The following is a 21,466-nucleotide window of genomic DNA, read 5'->3' as shown; positions in this document are numbered from 1 at the left end:
CTTAATAGTTTTGCTGCCTCAGACATTGCGTAACAACTGCTGCTGTGTTGGCAGACGAAGGCAGGCACAGTCAGGGTCTTGAATATATGAATGTAATAATAACTTTGCCTCCATCCTCGTGTTTCCCTTTTCATTCAGGCGAAGCAAAGCCTAAGCATTAGCATCCTATTTGCACACAATACGATAATAATAACATTAGTTGATTGGCCCGAAAAGAGGAAAATAAATGGGGGGCTCAGTTGCAACAATCAATCAGAAGAAGCTGAGGAATTTATCGGAACTTCTTAACATGGCAAAAAAAAACACTCAGAAGAACAGAAAAACAAGTAACTCAAACTGTAAAAAATAGTGCACTACCGTTTTACGAAGGATTTCTTTTTGTTTATGTCTAGCATCTCCCTCTATCCTCCTATCCCTCCATCACTCCCCAAGACCTCCGCCTTTTGTCTTTGCAGTACGACTGCAGTGTGAGTCACGCAGGCATCCTCTTTCTCAGTCAGACAGAGCCTATACACTGATCACCGGCGAAACAGTGTGGTCAGTGACTGTAAAGGCAACGGACGAGTGAGGACTAATCCCTTTAAGTTGCTGAGCTGCAGCTCAGCCGGACACGTCTGGCTTCAGAGGATGAACTTTTATGGGAAGAGGGAGAGTTGCAGGATGATTGAAGTGCAGATGGATGGGATGCATGCGTGTGCACATGCACATAAGAAATAATATGCACGTGTGTGTGTGTGTGCGGGTGTGTGTATGTGTGTGTGTGTGGGTGTGTGTATGTGTGTGTGTGTGTGATGAATGAGCCCTCCCCAGGGGTTTGATTGGTCATTTTTAAACTATGTTTGACCCTGCTTAACCCACAAACCCACAGTCTAAGATCATCTCTTTAGATGTCTTCATCTCCTCCATCGTCTTCTCAAGCTAACTGGGGCAGAGGGGTTTTGAGTTGTGTATTTAGAATACACCGTCAAATACAAAGGTTTATCTCATTTTTGGGGCAATAGTAGCGTTTTGTTTCATCAGAGCACCCTTCTATCAAAACCCCAAACTCACCTCCAGCTCACTCATTGTTACTGTCTCTGGATAATAAATGTAAATGCTTAACGATTCGTCATAAGCAAAAAAAAACAGTTAGAAAATCATCAGGGTTGATACAAATTGTTTTATAGGTATCTGTTGAGCTGTTATAATTTTGTGTTTGTTTGAGCATAACTTTAAAAAATATCTATATTTAATGTAATTTGGCTTTGACGGGTAAAAACAAGATACTTGATGCATTTGAAGTGGTATACAGATCATATGATGTAATTATGATTATCTAACTATAAATATCTGTTGACATACTTGGCACAATAATGAAACATGCTGACACTGCAGGACATAAATACAAATAAAATATACACTGCAGTATTTCTTCACTCTCACTTTCCAAATGTACTGAGAGGGAAAAAACACACAACATATTGAGTGAGTGTTGTGGATAAGGACTCATTTCTGCAATCCACAGTATTTGTTCAAACTATAAACATTAAGATGGTTTCCAACGTTTAGAAGATTTATATGCTTCTTTCCTGTAATCATCAAACATCATGACAGTCACACTCATGCTCTGGTATCAGTTTCCATTCACTGGTAAACAGATAAAACTGAGTAACTAATAAATCAGTGAGATTACATCACATGTTCCTCTGACGCCTACTATTGACTTAAATTACCATTCAGAGAGCTGTGACGTCAATCAAATCAGGAATATCCAAGAAAGCTACAGCTGATCTTTTGCTGTCTTTATTATTCATTTTGGGGGTTTCAGTACAAAGCGGCAGTATCACGACATGGCTCACCTTTTGAAGTTGAGCACCTGTCAGCCATTTTAAATGCTCTCACATTTGCTTCTTTGATGCTTCTAGGTAGTGTGAGAATTAGCTGTTAACCAAGCCAAGCGTCTCCTCTATTGGAATCAGCTTACATTGCCAGTGGATAGCTGACAGCTTGGTTACATTTATGCAGTGCGATTGTTATTCGGTTTGTTTGACCTACTCCAGATGTTTAGCTGACGCTCTCCTCTTTAGCAACAATAATTTCCCTATTATGTTGATGTAATACAGGTGTTTCTTCATTCTAAGAGTCATCTCAGCAACTTAAACAAGCACAATTCGCAGTCAACACATCAGCAGGGAACTAATGTGGATTTAGGGACACAATCAGTGTATCTTTAAACCAGTATAAGGACGCATACCTATTGATGGACAAAGTACTACATGCAACACAGATTGCATGTAGGTCTCATGATCCAATCTCATGTCACACATTTGTTCCATATGGCTTTTGAAAACAGTTGTTGTTCATCACAGCAGTCACCTTTATTTGATCTGGTAGGTGTATGAGCAGCAAAAGCCTCAAATACACACTTTAAACCTAATACCTTATTACACGCAAAACAATTTCAGGGTTATTTGGGCTGTGTCGGCTGCTATTCGTGCACTCTTAGTAGCACACAGGTTCTCTTCCTTTTGATCTCACTGCTGTCATGTCTTTTCTTGTATTACTAATCGCATTACGAACTAATCTCACTAACAGGTATTTCTTTGTTGTCGTCTTTTTCTTTTGCTGTGCTGCTGCAGTCTCCAACCAAGTGGTACATGAAGCTTGTGCCCGTAAGTCAACTAATCTGTGCTAGGCTCTCTCATCTGTGTATCCATAGTGACCGTCTCTGCTCCCTCCTTCATCTCTCTGTCTTCATTGCCATATTTGTGTCACATGTGTGCACATCAACCTGGGACCCGACTGTTACATGAATACAGCTTTCCTCTGTCTTCCTCTCTTTTGAATTTAGAGTGTTCCCTTAATACGGCATCCATGTGATTTACAATACAGTAAAGATATGAAAAATAATCATGGAAATATTACACATGTAATGATTTGCCATTATGATTAAGCAGTAGAATGGGAATTACATTATGAATCGGTTCTGGTCTACTGTCTCTATTAATTGCAGTTTAGATTGATTGGTTACTTTTATTGAAATCCGGGGCATACAGACATTAATAATACGTGTATATGAACTCTAAAACACTTCCCTGTGTTTGCTAATGTGATGGTCCTTGTCATAGGAACTAGACATGTCCCTTGGGGATTCGCTGAAGAGGACCCAAGGGATTAGTCAAGAATAATAATTTAAAAAAAGTTTAATTATATTAGAATTTTATTTCCATATGTCCTGACGCATTTATAATTAATAATATTAATATTTAAGTTGAGTTAACATGAACTGTAGCTAATATGTATCTGTTATACCATTAGGACTAATGAATATCACATCATCTAAAACAAATAGTCAGTCAATTGCTTCAGTAGTTTTCGTGCAGAACTAATGTTCACCATGGTGGGTTTTGTTCCCTCTCAACATTTTAAACTCTCGCTGTCAAGCACCACAATAATTAAATTACCTTCATTCATGAATAAATTTAATGAAGCCTCAAAATGTGTTTCAAAGTGTTTAAAGAGATCATAAAGATACAGCTTTTATGATGGTGAAACTACTATACATGACTCATTTAACAGCTGTAATTAATGACTTAAAGAGAAACAAAAGTCTGGCTCAATAGGTACTATAGATGTAGACAGGTTAAAGTTGCACAATGCAGTTTGTTTAAGTGTGTATTTTATGTAATGCAGGCTCGCTACAGGAAGGAGCAGGCGACAACGCAGCTGGTTCCCTGGATCCCCCCAGTGGACAACCTGCTGAAAGACTGCACGGACGGCTCGGCCCTGGGAGCTCTGCTCCACTTCTACTGTGCTCAGATGCTGCCGCTGGAGGGTAAGGAGCTTACAGTTGGTGTGGGCTGAAATAATGGTGGCTGTGTCGGTTTGGAACAGGACGTCCTGCAACAAAGCACAAAGTTAATTCATCTGCAGGACTGCAAGAGACCAAAACAAAGAAAAATGAGAATGTAGAATATTTCCTTCTTTTGTGTTGTTTTATGGCTCTTATGTTGTTTCTGCACATTTAAACTAAAATGAAATTAAACATATTAGGGGATTTGATTTGTGCCATTTTGTCCCCTGCCTTGAATGGCTAATTCATTAGATCAAAGATCAGTGATGAACAAAAGATCCAACGTAATCACATCACTTTGCTAATGAAGTGTGTTGACAGTGGGCTCAATACACACACACACACACACACATAGTGTACTGTATACAATACACATCTACACACACATCAGGGACAAAAGATCACCCACACAGCTCCGCCTACAGATTGTGATGATTGGTCAGTCACAATCCATTGTGCTTTAACACCTCAGCAATATCTTACTTAAAGTTCCTCAACATTGTACTTCACACTCAGCACGTAAAGTACATTTAAAACCAGGGAGGTGTGCGTTCTAACCCCTTTAACCATCATTCTGCTGTCACACTGACACCTGATGGCTCCCTCTGCCCTCCCAGATGTCTGTCTGAAGGAGAACATGACGCTGGCTGATCGGCTGTACAACCTGCAGCTCATACAGGACTTCTGCAAAGACAACCTGAACAGCTGCTGCCATTTCAGCCTGGAGGACATGCTCTACGCCTCCTCCAACATCAAGGTACGGCTCAAAACTGGCTGCATTCAACACAAAAGTTTGGAGTTTCATTTTCAAATGAAGATATTTTAAAGTGAAATAATATCACTCACTTCTGTATCAAACCACTGCTTTGTGTCAGAAACTTACTGTAAGTCTTGTAGTGACTTGTACAGTTTCATCATTTTGTACAGTTTTTTATTTTATTGTCAATACTTTTTGGAATTATTTTTTATGGTTAGTTGTTTTTTAGAAAGTGGTCTTGTAAATTGAGCTCAATGATCATTTTAAAGACTTACATTTTTTTCCAGTCAAAACAGTTCTCTTGCATTACAGTTCGTGTCATCGTCCTCACAGTCCCGAGCTATTAAAATATGCCAAATGTGTGTGCCAGCAGGAAGAAGAAATGCCAAATGTAGTTAGTATAAAAGCCACCATTTGAAAAAAATATGACCTCACAGGAAATGGCTGTTAACCTTTTATTTTTTTTTTAACCCTTTGAGTTATGCCAGTTGGCACATTTACAAAATAACAGATAAATCAAAGTGTCAAGTCAAAATTGAGTTCATGATTGTTTCCATAAACGGATACAAGCATGTTGGTGTTGATTCATTCATGAGTTTTTGGACAACTCTTATGAGAAAACCATGTGGTGAGAAAGGCTAAATGAAACAGGAGAAATGAGTGACTCTGTAGTGTGGTGAGTCATGCTGTGGAAAAATCATTCAATCCAAACTATCTGTCACCAACCACAATCCTGGAGATCTGCACTACTCTCCCAACATGTCTGCAAGTGTTTTTCCATTCTTTCCTACACACTACTTTTTACATTTCCTTTCCCTTTTCCCTTTTCTTTCATTCTCTTTTTTTTCTTTGGATTTATTTCTGTCTCTCTTCATTCTGACTTTCTGTCTCTCTATGTACTGGCCTTTCTTAATCAGTCATTTTCTCAGGGAATGAATGTCGTTCTTACAAGTAATACACAGCCTTTTTTTGGCTCCCATGTAGTTTCAGTTTCATGTTGTTTTACAGGGCCACTGTTGGTTGTTGTTATTCCTGTCCTTATCCTTCTTCTTGCTCAAACTCAGTGTTGTAGTATTCATGAGAAACAAGGTCTTAAGTTGGAGAAACACATGCTACATTAATGCATTGTGTGGGTGTGCATGACTAATATTCTATTTATGTACAAGATCAGTGTTCGCTCTAAAAAATACTGTTCTAGTTGCGTTCGTAGATGTGTTTTTGTCAGCAGAGAACCTTTTCATCAAATAGCCACAAGTCCCACGACGTCTCAAAACAGCGACTCTTACCATTCTTCATCTGGTGGTTTGGTGTAGCTTTCCATCCCGGCTGTGTGCTTGTGTTTGTCCCGGATGTGTCCATCTCAGTGAGAGCTGCAGAATCAGTGAAAAGAGCTGATGTGTCTGGATGACTTAGACTGTGCCTCAGCATGTCCTCTGACAGAGAGCTGTTGTTCTCAGCACAGACTGAACGCAGGTTACTGAAAGGACAGACAATCAGTCGGCTGTCTGAACGGACTAAACATCAGCTTTCAAAGCACATTCAATTTAAAAACATGCTGTGGCCATCCTATCTTTGAGAGCATTTTACACACACATATCAGTCACCTAAGTTGAATTGATTACATGACCTGTCTAGACATTGATACAATACTTTTGTAATAGCAATGGACACATATATTAAATATATACAAATGGATGTGTTTTTCTTATTGCATTTGAAGCAAAAAAAAAGAGGAAAAGTAGAATTATTATTCATTCTGTTATGAAACTGTCCCGGAGTATTCGAGCTGAAACATGAAATTAGAGTTCAGTAACAGCAGCAACAATATTGATATTTGTACCAATATTTTAGTCACATAAAATCAAAGATAGAGCAGCAGGGAGATGATGAGCACCAGCTCAGAGCTCACACACATTGACAAAACACACGGTCGTGTGAAGCAGCCAGTAGCAGTATTTCATGAAGGATAAAGAAAAGTCCCAGCAGGGCAGAGCTATTTCCTGAGAGCAGCAGTGCAGCCAGAAGGGCACACAGAACCAGTTCCATTCAGTAACCTTGACCCAGTTTCCAGGCAGTCACACCCTCAGTATCTGCACATGGTGGCCCGTCATACCTTGTTATAGAGATTGAGCCGAGACATTAGTGGGGAGGGAAAGGGAAAGAGGTGTTGATGTGGAAGAAAATGGAAACAGGAGAGAAGAGACGAGGAAGAGCGATAACATGTATACCAGGAGCGAGTTTGAAACGGTGAGAGGGGAGATGGAAGAGACGGGGGGGAGAATAGAGAAAGAGGTGCCACATCTTTTGGAATGTTCTCCATTTGGAATGAAGAACGTACGACTATACAGAGCCACATGGGTATTTTGAACAAAACACAACCAAGTAAGTTTATCTATTAATCAATTTTCTTTTCTAATGCCGATAAGTTCCTAGAGCCTACCATGACATATTCAAATATCTTATTTGATCCTAAAACCAAAAATATTCAGTCGTTCACATAAAACAAGGAAAAGCAACACATTTCTAATAGCTGCTCATTAATTTGCTGTTGATTAACTAATCGACAAATATACTAATTGTCTAAACATTAGTGTAAATGCATAAGCTGTCAAGTGTTGCCAAGTTAAAAATAAGTACATTGAAATGAGATAGAGGTCATACATTGGACTTCTTGACATCAAGAAACAGCAATAGAAAGAAGACAAAAGTGTTGGTATTAAAGGAAATACCTCAGTGCAGGTGAAACATGAAGGCTGGACTGTAACTTATGTGGGTTAGACACTTTCATAGATATGATCAGTCATCTCCAGAAATCAGATCTGTGCAGATGTTTAGAATTGAGTGTGAAGCCTGAGCATTTGACGGCTGAGTGAATGTCTGCACACACACACACACACACACACACATACCAGTCGGTGTTTATTTATTTAGACCCCCATAGATTTTGCATTGCAACAGCTATTCTTCATGGCATCAACACAGTTTACATGGTGACAATACAGAAATATACATTCACACTTCTCATCTCAATACACTAAGATAACACATTATCAGCTATAAATAAAACAATGACAGTTATGTGGCATCCCTGTGTCTGATTCCATCTGAGCTAAGGGTTTGTTCCCTTCCCTCTCAAGGTACCACACGACCTGGAGTGAAAGTCTCCATGAAACACAATGTTTTGTCTGTTTGGTGAAAACGGGATCAATCCACATTATATTCAGTATGTCTGTATAAGAGACAATAACATAGCCTTCTGTACCCAACCCCCAAAGCCATAGAATACACACATTACTTAGGGCCGTCCTTTGCTAATGGAAACCGAGCTAGTAAATCACGACAACCCACTCCCATGTACTTGCTCTTCATTTAATGAATTCACAGCACATCTAAATTACCATCTGTGGATCCAAAAAGGAGAGATGAAATTCACTAGCTTTGGGCTTTTGCCAGCATTCTTTACCGGGAGGTTTGAAGCAGCAGACGTGCTGAGGTTGCCCTGAGGAAGGCAATTAACACACTTACTCTGATTCACAAGCTGCCTCTTCAACGTGGCTGTAAGTATGTGGATCATCTACAGTCTGACTATTAGATATCAACAATAAGGTGTCTGTATTTGTTCCACTGTGAGGTATCAGCCAAAGTCTTGGCACACTGTATCACAAGTGAAAATTAGACGTTAAACTCTGTTTGATTCATAGCCACTAGTTGACAAAGTGATGCACTAGGATGAACTTGACTTTCAAGTAATTGTGTTTTCAGTGTCATAATATCCTCTGAATTTTTTTACTTGAAGTGATTGATTGAATTTTTAGCATCAAACATCATTCTTCTTTAGCTTGTTTTTTCCTTTTTTAGAAAGGGTTGTCTGCGGGCAACTGAGGGCAGCCTGATAAAGTTGTCTCTAAATCACGGGAATGAGTTTTCCAAATTGAGTCTGTCTGCCTGGCTGCAGGACCTACAGTAGATCCTTTAATCAACCCTCTGGCCCAATGTTTGTTGACATTGATGCCCAGAGAAAGCTCAGTGTGTGTCTAAGCGGGTGTCTTGCTGAGTTGGATCATTTAATTTGTTGTCTGTTTACGTTCATTTATATTTATATTATTTGATGCATTGGTATTGCAATACACAGTTTGTGTGTGAATGTGTAGCCCATGCAGGCTGCGCTCTTCGTGCCCATCCATGTACAGTGGATTAGCGCCCTCCAAACCCACCCCCTTCAACCCGGAGCTCTCTTCTTGTAATCACCAATCAGGTTCCGGTTTTCATCCTGAGAGTGACACACTCTGACACTCAAATCTCCAGACAGGACAGATTTGGCAACACTGCAGACTTGGCGGGGGTAGTAAGGCCAGTCAATGAGGAGCTAAGCGAGGTGGCGGAGCGGTGGTTAGTTGGTTGGGGATCTGTGTGAGTGTGTGTGACTGCTGACTGGTGGTATTAAGCGATAACACCCCCACCTGGTGTGTCAGTAGTAGTCAGACGGGCAGATGGGAGGGAGAAGTCAGGGAGAGCTTTGGCTACAAATGTAGGCGGACGAAAGGAGATCTTTGTCTCTCTTGCTTCTTCTTTATTTTTCTTTCTGGCTCAGTCTTCTTTTGTTCATCTAACACCCTTGAGGAAGGCTTCCCATGCTGAACACACCTAAAGGTAACCTGCACTTTGGCATTTGACTATCTAGTTGTGAGTAATTATATGCTGAAGAGTTATTTAACCCAAGTTAGTTATACGAGTTGTACAAAATGGCAAAAGTGGTGTACATGGAAGATATTAAACTCATTAATTGACTAATTGATGACAAACTCTATCTGTAGTAAGCAACTGTTCAATTTGCACGTAAAGATGAGAATTCAATATTGTTCTACTTTGCTTTAATTGCCATGTGCTTCTCGCGACTAGATTGTGTCATGGCAACACACCTTTTCACCCGTTTGCAGCTCTAATTTCTAGCATGTGATGAAACAAAAAAGAGATACAAAAAAAAAACTGCTAAAATGCTGCAGTAACACCCGAAGGACACCCCTGCTACTGGTGCTAATTGCCTCTGCCCCTCCTGGTGTGCTTTGTGGCTGCAGTTGAGGGGCTTAAGGGGGTGCACGGATGATGTGTGTGTGCTTGGTAGAGTGAAATGTTGCTGATGAGGTAAATCAGGTACCTTTAGAGCTGAGCCATGCAGCACTGTCTTTGTCTGGAGACCATGGACTGAGGGTGGGGAGGGGGCGTGATTCCTCAAGGTCGTCCCTGCTTCACTGCACTCATTTTGCATATTTTGTGCACATGTTCATTTGTGAGTGCCGGCAGGTTCCCAGCCATAAACGGCCGGTCTGGTACAATAATTGATTAAATATTGATTCTTAAAAGATGTGAATGCGGTAAAAAAGCCCGATTCTTTGTTTTTTACTTTAGAAATGTGACTTATTCTTTGCTTTGTTTCAAGACGATGTTTAAAAGTGTTTGTTTCACTCATAATAGCACAAATCTTGACTGAATATGCAACTGAATGGATTTTATACAATAAGGCAGACAAAAGAGTCAGGTTGAACCATGGGGTGTTTTTTAGTATTGCCTGTTAAAGGCTACATATTTTACCTCTGTTATACATGTTTTTCCTTTGTTATAAGAAGGAACGACATTTGGTTTGGCCAAATGTTTTACTGAGGGAAATTACTTTGTAGGATCGTCATTTACGCGGTGCAGTTTGACCTCCCACTGTTGACCTGATTCAGACATTGACATGACCAGACTCAGCAGTGTCAAAAATCCCCCCAACATTTCCTCCCCGATCCGATTCAGGTTGGCTGCTAGAATTCATGCTGGTGATTGAGAACAGAAAAAATAGCTGACCTCTATTTTACAAAATTAGGTTAATGCCTTAATCAATCCTCTCAACTGCCACAGGGACGGTTGACTGTATTAGGTAAGTGGTAGATTAGCTTATCTAGCATGTGTGAAGCCATGGTATTGGTTATATTAACTTAGCTTGCATAAACTCTTACAGCGTGAAAAGTCTCCTAATACGTCAGGAAATACATTTCTTTATCTTACATAAATGTCACAGATTTTTGGAAAATCCCTTGCTCATAAGGTTGATTAAAATTTTTACATTTCTATATTGTAGGTTGAACTATATTACTATATAACCTTAAGAGGTTACTCTGAAATGGAGCTAAATTGATTGTTTTTATGCAGACTATAGTAATACTCATCCACTCAGGTTCTCTATCAGGGTTAACAGAGACACCTGCTGGAGAAAAAGGTGTAATGCAATTGTTTTTGGTGGTGGTTTGGCGTCGTTGGTGTATCGAGGATGAAGTGACAACAGAACACATACAGAATTTGAGTGATTTTATATTATCTCGTGATTTTAATCTTCGTCTTGTTTGAATATTTTCCCAGAATAACTACTTAGTGTTCATGGCAGAGCTGTTTGGGTGGTTTGAGGTGGTCAAGCCGTCTTTTGTGAAACCAAGAATGCTGAACAACGAAGGCACAGGTAAGTCTGAAGACATATCATAGTAGCCATAGCAACTGTCATGCCATGTGTAGAAAGAGGTAGTGGTAATGCTTGCTATAATAGTGGCCGAAGAGGACCCAGCACAGTTTGGTCAGTTGTCTCTGTTGTGTCACCTCAGAGCCCTCATCCCTGTTGAAGACTATACCAGCTATCCCCATCTCCAAGGCAACCAAGAGGAGCTTCATGGAAAAACCCCCAAGTCCTGAAAGACCAAGGTATGCCCGTCCACAAAATTATGGTATTAATTGCGAAACTCTGGCAAGTAGTTTATGCCGGCTGGCAGGCAGCAAGCATATGTGAATATGATTAAGCCAGATACGAAACGGCTTGTGCTGCAAAATCTTTATCTGGACAAATTAAAGCTAAAAAGAACCATGAGAATATATTACATTTACGATTTTGCATTAACACCTCTGTCATTTTCTCTCTTTTCTCTAGTTTGCCACTCCGTCCCCAGCCTCGAAGCTCAGGTAATCTTTATTTATCTATTATACTAAAATGTATGAGTAGTTATGAATATTGGAATATGAGTACTTGTAGGATACAACTTCAGTTTTGATTCTTACTTTGCTAATTTGTGTCATCCAGGAGAGATTAAGAGGTCAACCTCAATGTCCTTTGTCGATGGTAACCTTGGCACCTGGCCCAAAGAAAAAAGGTTAGTAAGATTACTGTCCTGTTTATGTGCTGCTCTCTTAAAATATCCAATCCCCAAGATAAATTATTATCTCATGGGTATTAAGAAAAGCCTATTGTGATGTTTCCAAACCAGACTGTTTCCTTTTACATATAGAAATACAAAAAAGTATCTGAACATTGAATTACTTTGACCTTTTTCTGTTCAGGTCCGGGCCTTATGGAGTGTCTTTTGACATCCCCTTTGACAAAGAGGACTCTGATTCCGCCGGTCCTTCCTCTACGCGTGGCATGGTCAGGTCCGTCAGCACTGATGATGGTTCTGGTTTCAAGGTCCACCACCTGTCCCATGGAATGAAGCATAGCCTGTCCTTTCAGCCAGTGAACGGTCAGAATGTCGACATTGAGGAGGAGGAGGGCTGCCCAGACAGCCTGGCTGGTATAGAGCCATGCAGGAGAGAGTATCCAAACGGACATGGAAGTGTCATGGCAACAACTCCCTCCATGGAGGAAGCCCTTCAGATTATCCACAGCCCAACGACGCCCCCAGCAAAGGGGATCAACAATGGTTTCTTTCTGCACACTCAGGACCACAGTGTTGGTGTGTTGGAGCCAGTGTCAGAGTCAGACTCCAAAGGGCCTCTGAGCACCACAGACACCGCCGAGGTGGACACTGGCATCCATATCCGAACAGAAGACATGCTGGATGAGGATTCCTCTCTGAAAGACTGCTCTGTGAACATGGACCTAGATATAGACACGCCGAGCCCCTGCCCAAGCAGTCAGAGCAAATCCCCCTCAGGATCAAAGATGACAAGCTTTGCTGAACAGAAGAAGAGGAAGCCCACTCCACCATTGCCAGACTCAGGCAGGTGCAGCAGCAGCTCCCTCAAGACCACTCCTGAGGGCTCTGAGTTTGGCCTGCCGCTATCTGTCTCCTGGGCCCCGACCCCTGAGCACAGCCCCATACATCAGCAAACCACACCTTCCCTCACTGCTCAAGCATCGCCCACACCTGCACAACTTCCAGCCAATGACCCTGCTCAGGTCATGGCTACGGAGATGGTAGAGCTGAGGATGAGGCTGGAGGAGAAGCGTAAAGCCATTGAAGCACAGAAGAAGAAAGTGGAGGCTGCTTTTACAAGGCATCGGCAAAAGATGGGTCACTCAGTGTTCCTCAATGTGGTCAAGAGAAAAGGAGATGGGGCTGCCAGTGGGGAGGAAGGAGGGAAAACAAGTCCCACCTCCACCTTCGGGAGGAGCAAGGCAGACACACCTGATGGGGCAGAACAAAGTAGCACAGCCTCCTGTTGGACAAAGTCGCTTGGTGCAGGAGAGGAAGGGGGTCAAAGCCATGCTCAGCTAACAGAGGTAGATCTCACCGAGTATACACATTCTATTGAGAAACTCAACCATTCATTAGCCTTCCTTCAGACTGAGATGCAGCGACTGGCTCAGCAGCAGGAAGTGATCATGGCCATGAGGGAGAAACAACATCAGCAGGCGTGGGTAATCCCTCCTCCGCATACGACCCCATCACCACAAAAACAGACTCGAGCTGTTACTAGATCCTCAGGATCTTCTTCTCCTGCTGACTCCCCTCGTTCCACCCACCGCTCTCCAACCAGCATCAAACGCAAATCTGCCTCCTTCCACTCACGTAATCCTCGCACCGTTCGACCCAACGAGTTAAAGCTGGCCCCGTACAATCGAGTCCTAAATGCCCCACAATCTGTCGATAGCATCCCCAGGCTACGGCGATTTTCTCCCTGCCAGCCCTTGGCTAGTTCTTTTGTTTACATGGGGGAGAGACCGGTCACAGCCAATCCAGAGACAGTGGCCTCAGATGGAGATAAAAACAAGGAGACAGAGCCCCTCCTTTCCCCGGAGAGGGAGAATGACAGTATAAGTGTAGCTAACCCACCGTCCAGCTCCTCCAACCTGCAGAACAAAGTAGAAAAAACTGAACCGGATTCAGCTCAGAGGTCAGTTGCCAATCTGAAACCTATAGAATCATCATTTCCGGAGGTTCTGGCCCACCCTGTGGTCGAGACCTTCACGGTGACTCCTACAGAGATTCCTTCCAGACCAGAGGCCTCAGGCCAAGTCAAGAGTAGTTTGATTGAGGTTCCTCTGTCATTCTTGAAGACACTGGAGGATCTGACACTTGATGATGGTTTGGAGATGCAGCAGGATGATGTTGAAGGCCCGGATCACGAACAGAAGATGTCTCGTGGTTTCTTCTTCAAGGTAAGCTGGTAATTCAAAGAACTTTCACCAATGTCTATGCTTTCTAATAAATACAAATTGCATTTGCAGATTTAAGAGAGTTGAATGAAAATGTACCAGTCAATGTTTTTTTAGATAAGATTATATATGCTGTATATGTCTTTAACGGGACATTTTCTTGGGACTCTGCACTGGAACTGACTGGAGTCAACAAAGAACCACCAATATAGATTATAAAGACCATAACATCAACAACAACCAAGCAATGCCACTGCACGTCGTAGTAGTGTCGCTTTTCTGGGCGAAAAGAGGCAGTTGCACTTAATGCAGCCATGTTTCCTTTTATCAGGACACACAAGATGATGAGTGGTTTAGGAAACAAGTCAGCTGAGAAAAGCATCATCTTCCCATTTATGGTTGTAAGATAGCGTTCTAGCTGCAGTCCGGGCTTTGATGTAGGTCATGAAACTGGGGCTGTTGTGAATAATGCACGCACAGCTGTGGAAATGTGGGGTTGGAGAAGTGTTTAATAGCTGGTGGATGTGAGGGTGGATGCTGAGGGATGAGCAAAGGATGTTCACATGAAATACAACTAGATGAAACCGGTTTGGACTGAAATCATCAGCCTGGTGGGCCTATGTTGCAATCACAAAAGTCCCGTAATACGAGGAATATGAATAAAAACTGCATACTTCTCCTGTGGTTCCTCTGCCAGCCTTAACCTTTCACAATAACTATGAAATGATGTAGGGAGTATCACACAACAATCTGTGTCACAACGATATAAGGTCAGCTGTGCTTAATGAGCATAAATTACAAAACAGTAATGTGGAATATTAACTAGAGGTTACTGGATATTCCTTCTGCAAAGAGCACACTGTACCTCAAACAGTTCATGGTGACTGACTGTGTTTCCTAAATGACCTCAGGCGGATGGAAAGGCCGAGGAGAACATGGCTCAGAAGAGGGCTGCACTGTTAGAGAAAAGGATGAGGAGGGAGAAGGAGAGCCAGCAGAGGAAGATGCAGCAGGAGGCTGAGTTGGAGCAGAAGAAGGAGGAAGCTCGGTATGTCAAGAAATAAATAAGTCCGTTCTTATTTTCAAAACACACAGGTCTATCAGGTATAGGCAGGATTGTTAGTCTTTGCTTTTTGCTATTCTAACACATATATATTTGTGATATATTTTTACAAGTCAGTCAAGTATCAACTAAGTTCTAAATTGTTAATTTAAATCGTAATTTAAAATGTAGAACTTAGTTGGTACTTGATTGACTTATTTTCGCAGTGTAGAATCACCATTCTTGAATAAAAAAGTATAACAGTGTTTGTCTGCACTGACTCCTGACTGGCTGTTCAGAATAAAAGCAGAGGAGGAGCGCATCAGGAAGGAGGAAGAGAAGACCAGGAGGGAGTTCATCAAGCAGGAGTTTCTCAGGAGGAAGCAGCTCAAACTGGAAGCGGACATGGATACCGTCATTAAACCACGACCAGTCACGGCCAAGCAGAAGCGGGGGCGTCCAAAGTCCGTCCATCGCGACAGCATGGACTCCCCCAAAACCCCTGTCAGAGCGGTTACAGGTAACCATGGAGACGACCCCCCACCCCCTCCTCTCAGTGAGGCCGTGGTCATCCCATCTGCCACTTTGCTTTGTGCCACTTGAGAATATCTTAATCACATTTTTCACATTTATCAAATACATTATTTTTGTTTTATATAGTACAATTTTAAAAAGTGGTCAATTTAAGCTTTTCACTTGGTTCATTTTATATATTTAGATTATTATTAAGTTTTGTATATAATCTAATGTCTACCAAGCCCAAAATCATACAGCAGAATTGGACATTTGAGCTTGAATATGATGATATATTGAAGGAGCAATGTCATGCTAGTTTATGTGTTTTTATATGTCAATTATATTATGAATCGCCACCTTAATGTGGTGGAGGAGTTTGAGTGGCTCAGTGATCCTGGGAGCTATGTTGTCCGGGGCGTCAGCCCCTGGTAGGGTCTCCCAAGGCAAACAGGTCTCGGGGGAGAGCCCAGACTAAGAGCGGTTCAATAAACCCTGCTGATAAGCAGCCCACGGACTGAAGCTACCTTGCCCGGACAAGGGAAACTGGGGCACCCTCCCGGAGCCAGACCCAGGAGGGGAGCTCGTCGGCGAGCGTCTGGTGGCCAGGCTTTCGCCCATGGGGCCCGGTCGGGCTCAGCCCGAAAAAACATCATGGAGCAGCAGTCACCCTGTGAACCCACCACCCGCAGGGAGAATTATCGGGGTCGGGTGCTATGTAGACCGGGCGGCGGGCCAGGCGGGAGACCTGGGCGGGCCGATCGCTGGCGGCATAGACTAGCTCTAGGGACGTGGAACGTCACCTCACTAGCGGGGAAAGAGCCGGAGCTGGTGCAGGAGGTGGAGCGGTACCAGCTAGATATAGTTGGGCTCACCTCCACGCACAGCATGGGCTCTGGAACCAAGCTCCTGGAGAAGGGTTGGACTTTGTCCTTTTCTGGAGTTGCCCAGGGTGAGAGGCGCCGGGCGGGAGTGGGGATACTCACGAGCCCCCGACTGAGCGCCGCTGTGTTGGAGTTTTCCCCGGGGAACGAGAGGGTCGCCTCCCTGCGCCTACGGATTGCGGGGAGTAAGGCTTTGACTGTTGTTTGTGCTTATGCACCGAACAGCATTTCAGAGTATCCGGCCTTCTTGGAGTCGGTGGGAGGGGTCCTGGAAAGGGCGCCGCCTGCCGACTCCATAGTTCTCCTGGGAGACTTCAACGCTCACGTGGGCAATGACAGAGAAACCTGGCGGGGCGTGATTGGGAGGAACGGCTTGCCCGATCTGAACCCGAATGGTGTTTTGTTGTTTGTCCATAACGAACACCATGTTCGAACATAAGGTGGCTCATAAGTGTACCTGGTACCAGAACACCTTAGGCCGGAGATCAATGATCAACTTTGTAATCGTATCATCTGATCTGCGGCCGTATGTCTTGGACACTCGGGTGAAGAGAGGAGCAGAGCTGTCAACTGATCACCACCTGGTGGTGAGTTGGATCAGAAGGCGGGGGACTTGGCTAGAAAGACCTGGCAAGCCCAAACGTGTAGTGAGGGTGAACTGGGAACGTCTGGCAGAGGATCCTGTCCGGGAGGTCTTCAACTCCCACCTCCGGAAGAACTTCTCACAAATCCCGAAGGAGGCTGGGGACATGGAATCCGAGTGGACCCTGTTCAAAGCCTCTATTGTGGACGCGGCTGCTCGGGGCTGTGGCCGGAAGGTCATCGGTGCCTGTCGTGGCGGCAACCCGAGGACCCGGTGGTGGACACCGGGGGTGAGGGAAGCCGTCAAACTGAAGAAGGAGGCCTTTCGGGCCTGGCTGGCCCAGGGGTCTCCTGAAGCAGCTGACGGGTACCGGCGGGCCAGAAGGGCTGCAGCGGCGATGGTCGCGGAGGCTAAAACTCGGGCATGGGAGGAGTTCGGGGAGGCCATGGAGAAGGACTTTCGGTTGGCCTCAAGGAAGTTCTGGCAAACCATCCGACGGCTCAGGAAGGGAAAGCAGGGTCTACCCCAGGCTGTTCTCAGCAGGGGGGGGGGGGGAACTGCTGACCCGGACTGGGGACATCGTCCGGCGGTGGAAAGAGCACTTTGAGGAACTCCTAAACCCGGCCAACATGTCCCCCGGAGAGGGGGCAGCGCCGGAAGACTTTGGGGTGGATTCACCCATATCCCTAGCAGAGATCGCTAAGGTAGTCAAAAAGCTCCTTGGTGGCAAGGCGCCAGGGGTGGATGAGATCCGCCCTGAGATGCTGAAAGCGCTGGACATTGTTGGGCTGTCTTGGTTGACACGCCTTTTCAGTGTCGCATGGGGGTCGGGAACAGTGCCCATGGACTGGCAGACCGGGATGGTGGTTCCCATCTTCAAGAAGGGGGACCGGAGAGTGTGCTCGAACTATCGTGGTATCACACTGCTCAGCCTCCCGGGAAAAGCTTATGCCAGGGTGCTGGAGAGGAGGATCCGACTGCTTGTCGAACCTCAGATTCAAGACGAACAGTGCGGATTCCGTCCCGGTCGTGGAACAGTGGACCAGCTCTTTACCCTCGCAAGATTACTGGAGGGGTCCTGGGAGTTTGCCCAACCAGTTTACATGTGCTTTGTAGACCTGGAGAAGGCTTTCGACCGGGTCCCTCTGGGGTTTTTGTGGGGGGTGCTGCGGGAGTATGGGGTGCCGGACCTGTTGGCTCTGTACGCCTGCAGTAGGAGCTGTGTTTGTCTCCTCAGTAGTAAGTCAGACACATTCCCGGTGGGTGTTGGCCTCCGCCAGGGCTGCCCTTTATCACCGGTCCTGTTCGTGACCTTCATGGACAGGATATCTAGGCGCAGCCAGGGGGCGGAGAGGATCCGGTTCGGGAGTCTCGGGATCGCCTCTCTGCTGTTTGCGGATGATGTGGTCCTGTTTGCCTCCTCGGACCGTGACCTCCAGCATTCACTGGGGCGTTTTGCAGCCGAGTGCGAAGCGGCAGGGATGAGAGTTAGCACCTCCAAATCTGAGGCCATGGTGCTCTGCCGGAAACCGGCGGATTGCTCCCTCCAGGTGGGGGCAAACTGCCTACCCCAAGCGAAGGAGTTCAAGTATCTCGGGGTCTTGTTCACGAGTGAGGGTAAGGTGGAGCAGGAGATCGACAGGCGGATCGGTGCGGCTGCAGCAGTAAAACAGGCGCTGTACCGGTCCGTCTTGGTGAAGAGGGAGCTGAGCCGGAAGGCAAAGCTCTCCATTTACTGGTCGATCTATGTTCCAACCCTCACCTATGGTCACGAACTCTGGGTCGTGACCGAAAGAACGAGATCTCGGATACAAGCGGCCGAAATGAGCTTCCTCCGTAGGGTGGCCGGGCTCAGCCTTAGAGATATGGTAAGGAGCTCGGACATCAGGGGGGAGCTTGGAGTCGAGTCGCTGCTCCTTCGTGTCGAAAGGAGTCAGCTGAGGTGGTTCGGGCATCTAGTCAGGATGCCTCCTGGACGCCTCCCATTAGAGGTTTTCCGGGCACGTCCAACTGGTAGGAGGCCCCGGGGAAGACCGAGGACACGCTGGAGGGATTATATCTCCCGGCTGGCCTTGGAACGCCTCGAGATCCCCCAGAATGAGCTGGAAAGTGTTGCGGGTGAGAGGGAAGCCTGGGTCGGCCTGCTGAACCTGCTGCCACCGCGACCCGACCCCGGATAAGTGGCTGATAATGGATGGATGGATGGATGATATAGTGTGTATTAATACATATTTATGTATGTATTATAGGGTGTGTGAAGGTGGGTTTTGTGTGTATAACTGGATGTTTGAGTTCATTTGATTCATAATACTGAGACTGCATTGCTCTGTGACAGGGTTGGCACAAAACACAGTGGACAGCCTGGTGGGGTTGTTGTTGTTGTTGTTGTTCATGGTGTCGTGCTGTGTCACATCTCACACCTAGGTTCACGCCAACGTCTCTTTTCAGTCTCCAGCTTGTCCCTTGCTTCCCTCAACCTGGGAGACAGCGACAGTGTTCACTCTGAGAAGAGATCACCAAGGTGAGATGTTTTCTACAGCTGTGGGTGTAACATGTGTGACATGTAATAAAAAGGGTGGCATTTTGGTCTAGCCTTGAGGTTTGATGTTTTAGGTTATTTCCACAAGATGACATACTTTTGGATAACTAGGGAATATAGTGGAATGGGTTAAGTAAAACATGAATGTGAAAGCCTATTCATACCAGTTAGTGCTGTGATATATAATCAAAGATAGTATTCACAAGCTCAGGAAACCTTGGAATCCTAAAACTAAATTAAAAAATCAAACACAGATATGGCACCCTACAATAATACTATAATAATAATAATTCACAATGTTAACTTGGTTCACTTACTTTAAGGATTACAGGCACTAAGCCACTGTAAATGAGCATTGAATCCATGCATGATATATAGAATGAATGTAATTACATGTTATGGCATATTGTATTTGTATTATTTGATTTGAGACCTGAACATTTCTGAGACATTTTGACTTTGGAGTGAATTTGAAACAGAATTCTTTAATTTCTCATCATGTGCTTATATTTTCTGACCTTTCCAGTTTGTTTCTTTAAACCAAGTTCACCAGACAAGCTCTTCTTTCTTCGGCCTAACATTTCTCTTGTATTCTTCTGCCTTCCTTCCTTTAATACTTTCTTTCCTGCTGTTTCACAAACGTCAGAAGTGCTAGTTTAGCCTCTGGTGGTCTCTTCTACTTTCTGAGATCCCCTAAACTGAGAAGGAGAAGGTTAGTTTCTGCTTGGCAGTTAAACCTTGAGGCACTTCACGCGGCCCTGAGCCCAGTCCTGCACTGAAAGTCTGTCTCCAGATTTTAAAAACTTTAAGGAATAGTAACATGTATTCCTTTTGATTCACTTCAAAGCACTTGTCTAATGCTACGCTTTTAGCAGCATCTCCTCTACTAAACAATCACTTGTCCTTTTCCACTTACCTTCCTGCTGTGCCTTATTCACACCTGATAAAGTGAATTATTGAGTCATTACGCCTCAGACCAGTTCTGGAGAACACACCCTGCATAAGACATCCACTTTATTAAGTCACTTAAGCCTATGTTGTGTCTTAAAATCTGCTAGTAGGATTCAAGATATCATTTGCTTTTGAAAAATGTGAAGATGTAGCCTTTTCTATCCCATTGGAAGATGATTAGGCTTTTTTTTTGACAAGTTTAAGCTAAAATGACTTGTTAATGTGGGTGCCTTACATTTTAGCAAAGTTTGACTTTATGCATTGTGCATTATGAACCCAGTGGAATAAGCTGACTTGGAAATCACTTATTCACGTATATAGGGGGGACATAATGCGGTTGCAGTTCAGAAAAAAAGAGCAAGTAAATGCCTAGTGCTGCACTATAATTGATTGACCTTTTTTATTGACCTTGAATGCACCAGATTGCTTAATATCACTGTACTCACTGCCTGTGCTTGCAAGCTTTGCTTATTTTCTTATTACTGTAAGGATCTCAAACCAAGCCCAAACTCAAACGTTGTGCTGGTATAGTATGCACAGTATCCTCTACATTAAAGGATGAATACAAACATGATGTGGATGGGGTGGGGCAAAGGACACCAGCCACCAGCATAGTTGGCTTGTGTAATAGCACAGTAGTTTCCTGCCCTGTTTACATTATACTTTATGCAGAAAGGTAACCTAACACTGTGTGTGCTTGTGCTTGTGCGTGTGCGTGCGTGTTTTAGACCAGATTCTGCAGATGGATTTCTGTCCCCGAGTCAATCTGGCAGCAGGAATGGAGAGAAGGATTGGGAAAATGGATCCACGACCTCCTCTGTTACATCTAACACGGAGTACACTGGTAGGACTAGCTGACTATAGTTTAAGTTTAACATCAATAGATTGGAGAATAAATATAATACGAAGGCATAAATGGTAACATGTGCTAATGTTGTGAATTTTGTGTAAGTCAAACTCTTGTCTCA

General features: G+C 44.1%; 1 protein-coding gene across 2 annotated transcripts in view; it reads left to right on the top strand.

Annotated features, from left to right (window-relative positions):
• The window catches only part of camsap2a (calmodulin regulated spectrin-associated protein family, member 2a), a 50,943-nt gene that overhangs the window by 27,260 nt on the left and 2,217 nt on the right, over positions 1–21,466 (top strand). The window contains exons 5-15 of one of the 2 annotated variants that reach the window (XM_034531283.1): positions 3,673–3,814; positions 4,450–4,589; positions 10,986–11,082; positions 11,222–11,318; positions 11,542–11,573; positions 11,692–11,761; positions 11,949–13,989; positions 14,898–15,034; positions 15,328–15,548; positions 19,457–19,529; positions 21,227–21,342. In XM_034531283.1, the coding sequence (XP_034387174.1) occupies positions 3,673–3,814; positions 4,450–4,589; positions 10,986–11,082; positions 11,222–11,318; positions 11,542–11,573; positions 11,692–11,761; positions 11,949–13,989; positions 14,898–15,034; positions 15,328–15,548; positions 19,457–19,529; positions 21,227–21,342 (3,166 nt within the window). Of the gene's footprint in view, positions 1–3,672; positions 3,815–4,449; positions 4,590–10,985; positions 11,083–11,221; positions 11,319–11,541; positions 11,574–11,691; positions 11,762–11,948; positions 13,990–14,897; positions 15,035–15,327; positions 15,549–19,432; positions 19,530–21,226; positions 21,343–21,466 lie in introns of both variants that reach the window. The other variant, XM_034531282.1, reaches the window with a different exon arrangement.

The sequence above is a fragment of the Cyclopterus lumpus genome, chromosome 4 (genome assembly GCF_009769545.1).
Source record: "Cyclopterus lumpus isolate fCycLum1 chromosome 4, fCycLum1.pri, whole genome shotgun sequence".
In the NCBI taxonomy this organism is placed as follows: domain Eukaryota; kingdom Metazoa; phylum Chordata; class Actinopteri; order Perciformes; family Cyclopteridae; genus Cyclopterus; species Cyclopterus lumpus.
The sequence above is the reverse complement of the archived record's forward strand: the minus strand, read 5'-3'. Positions and strand labels throughout refer to the sequence as shown.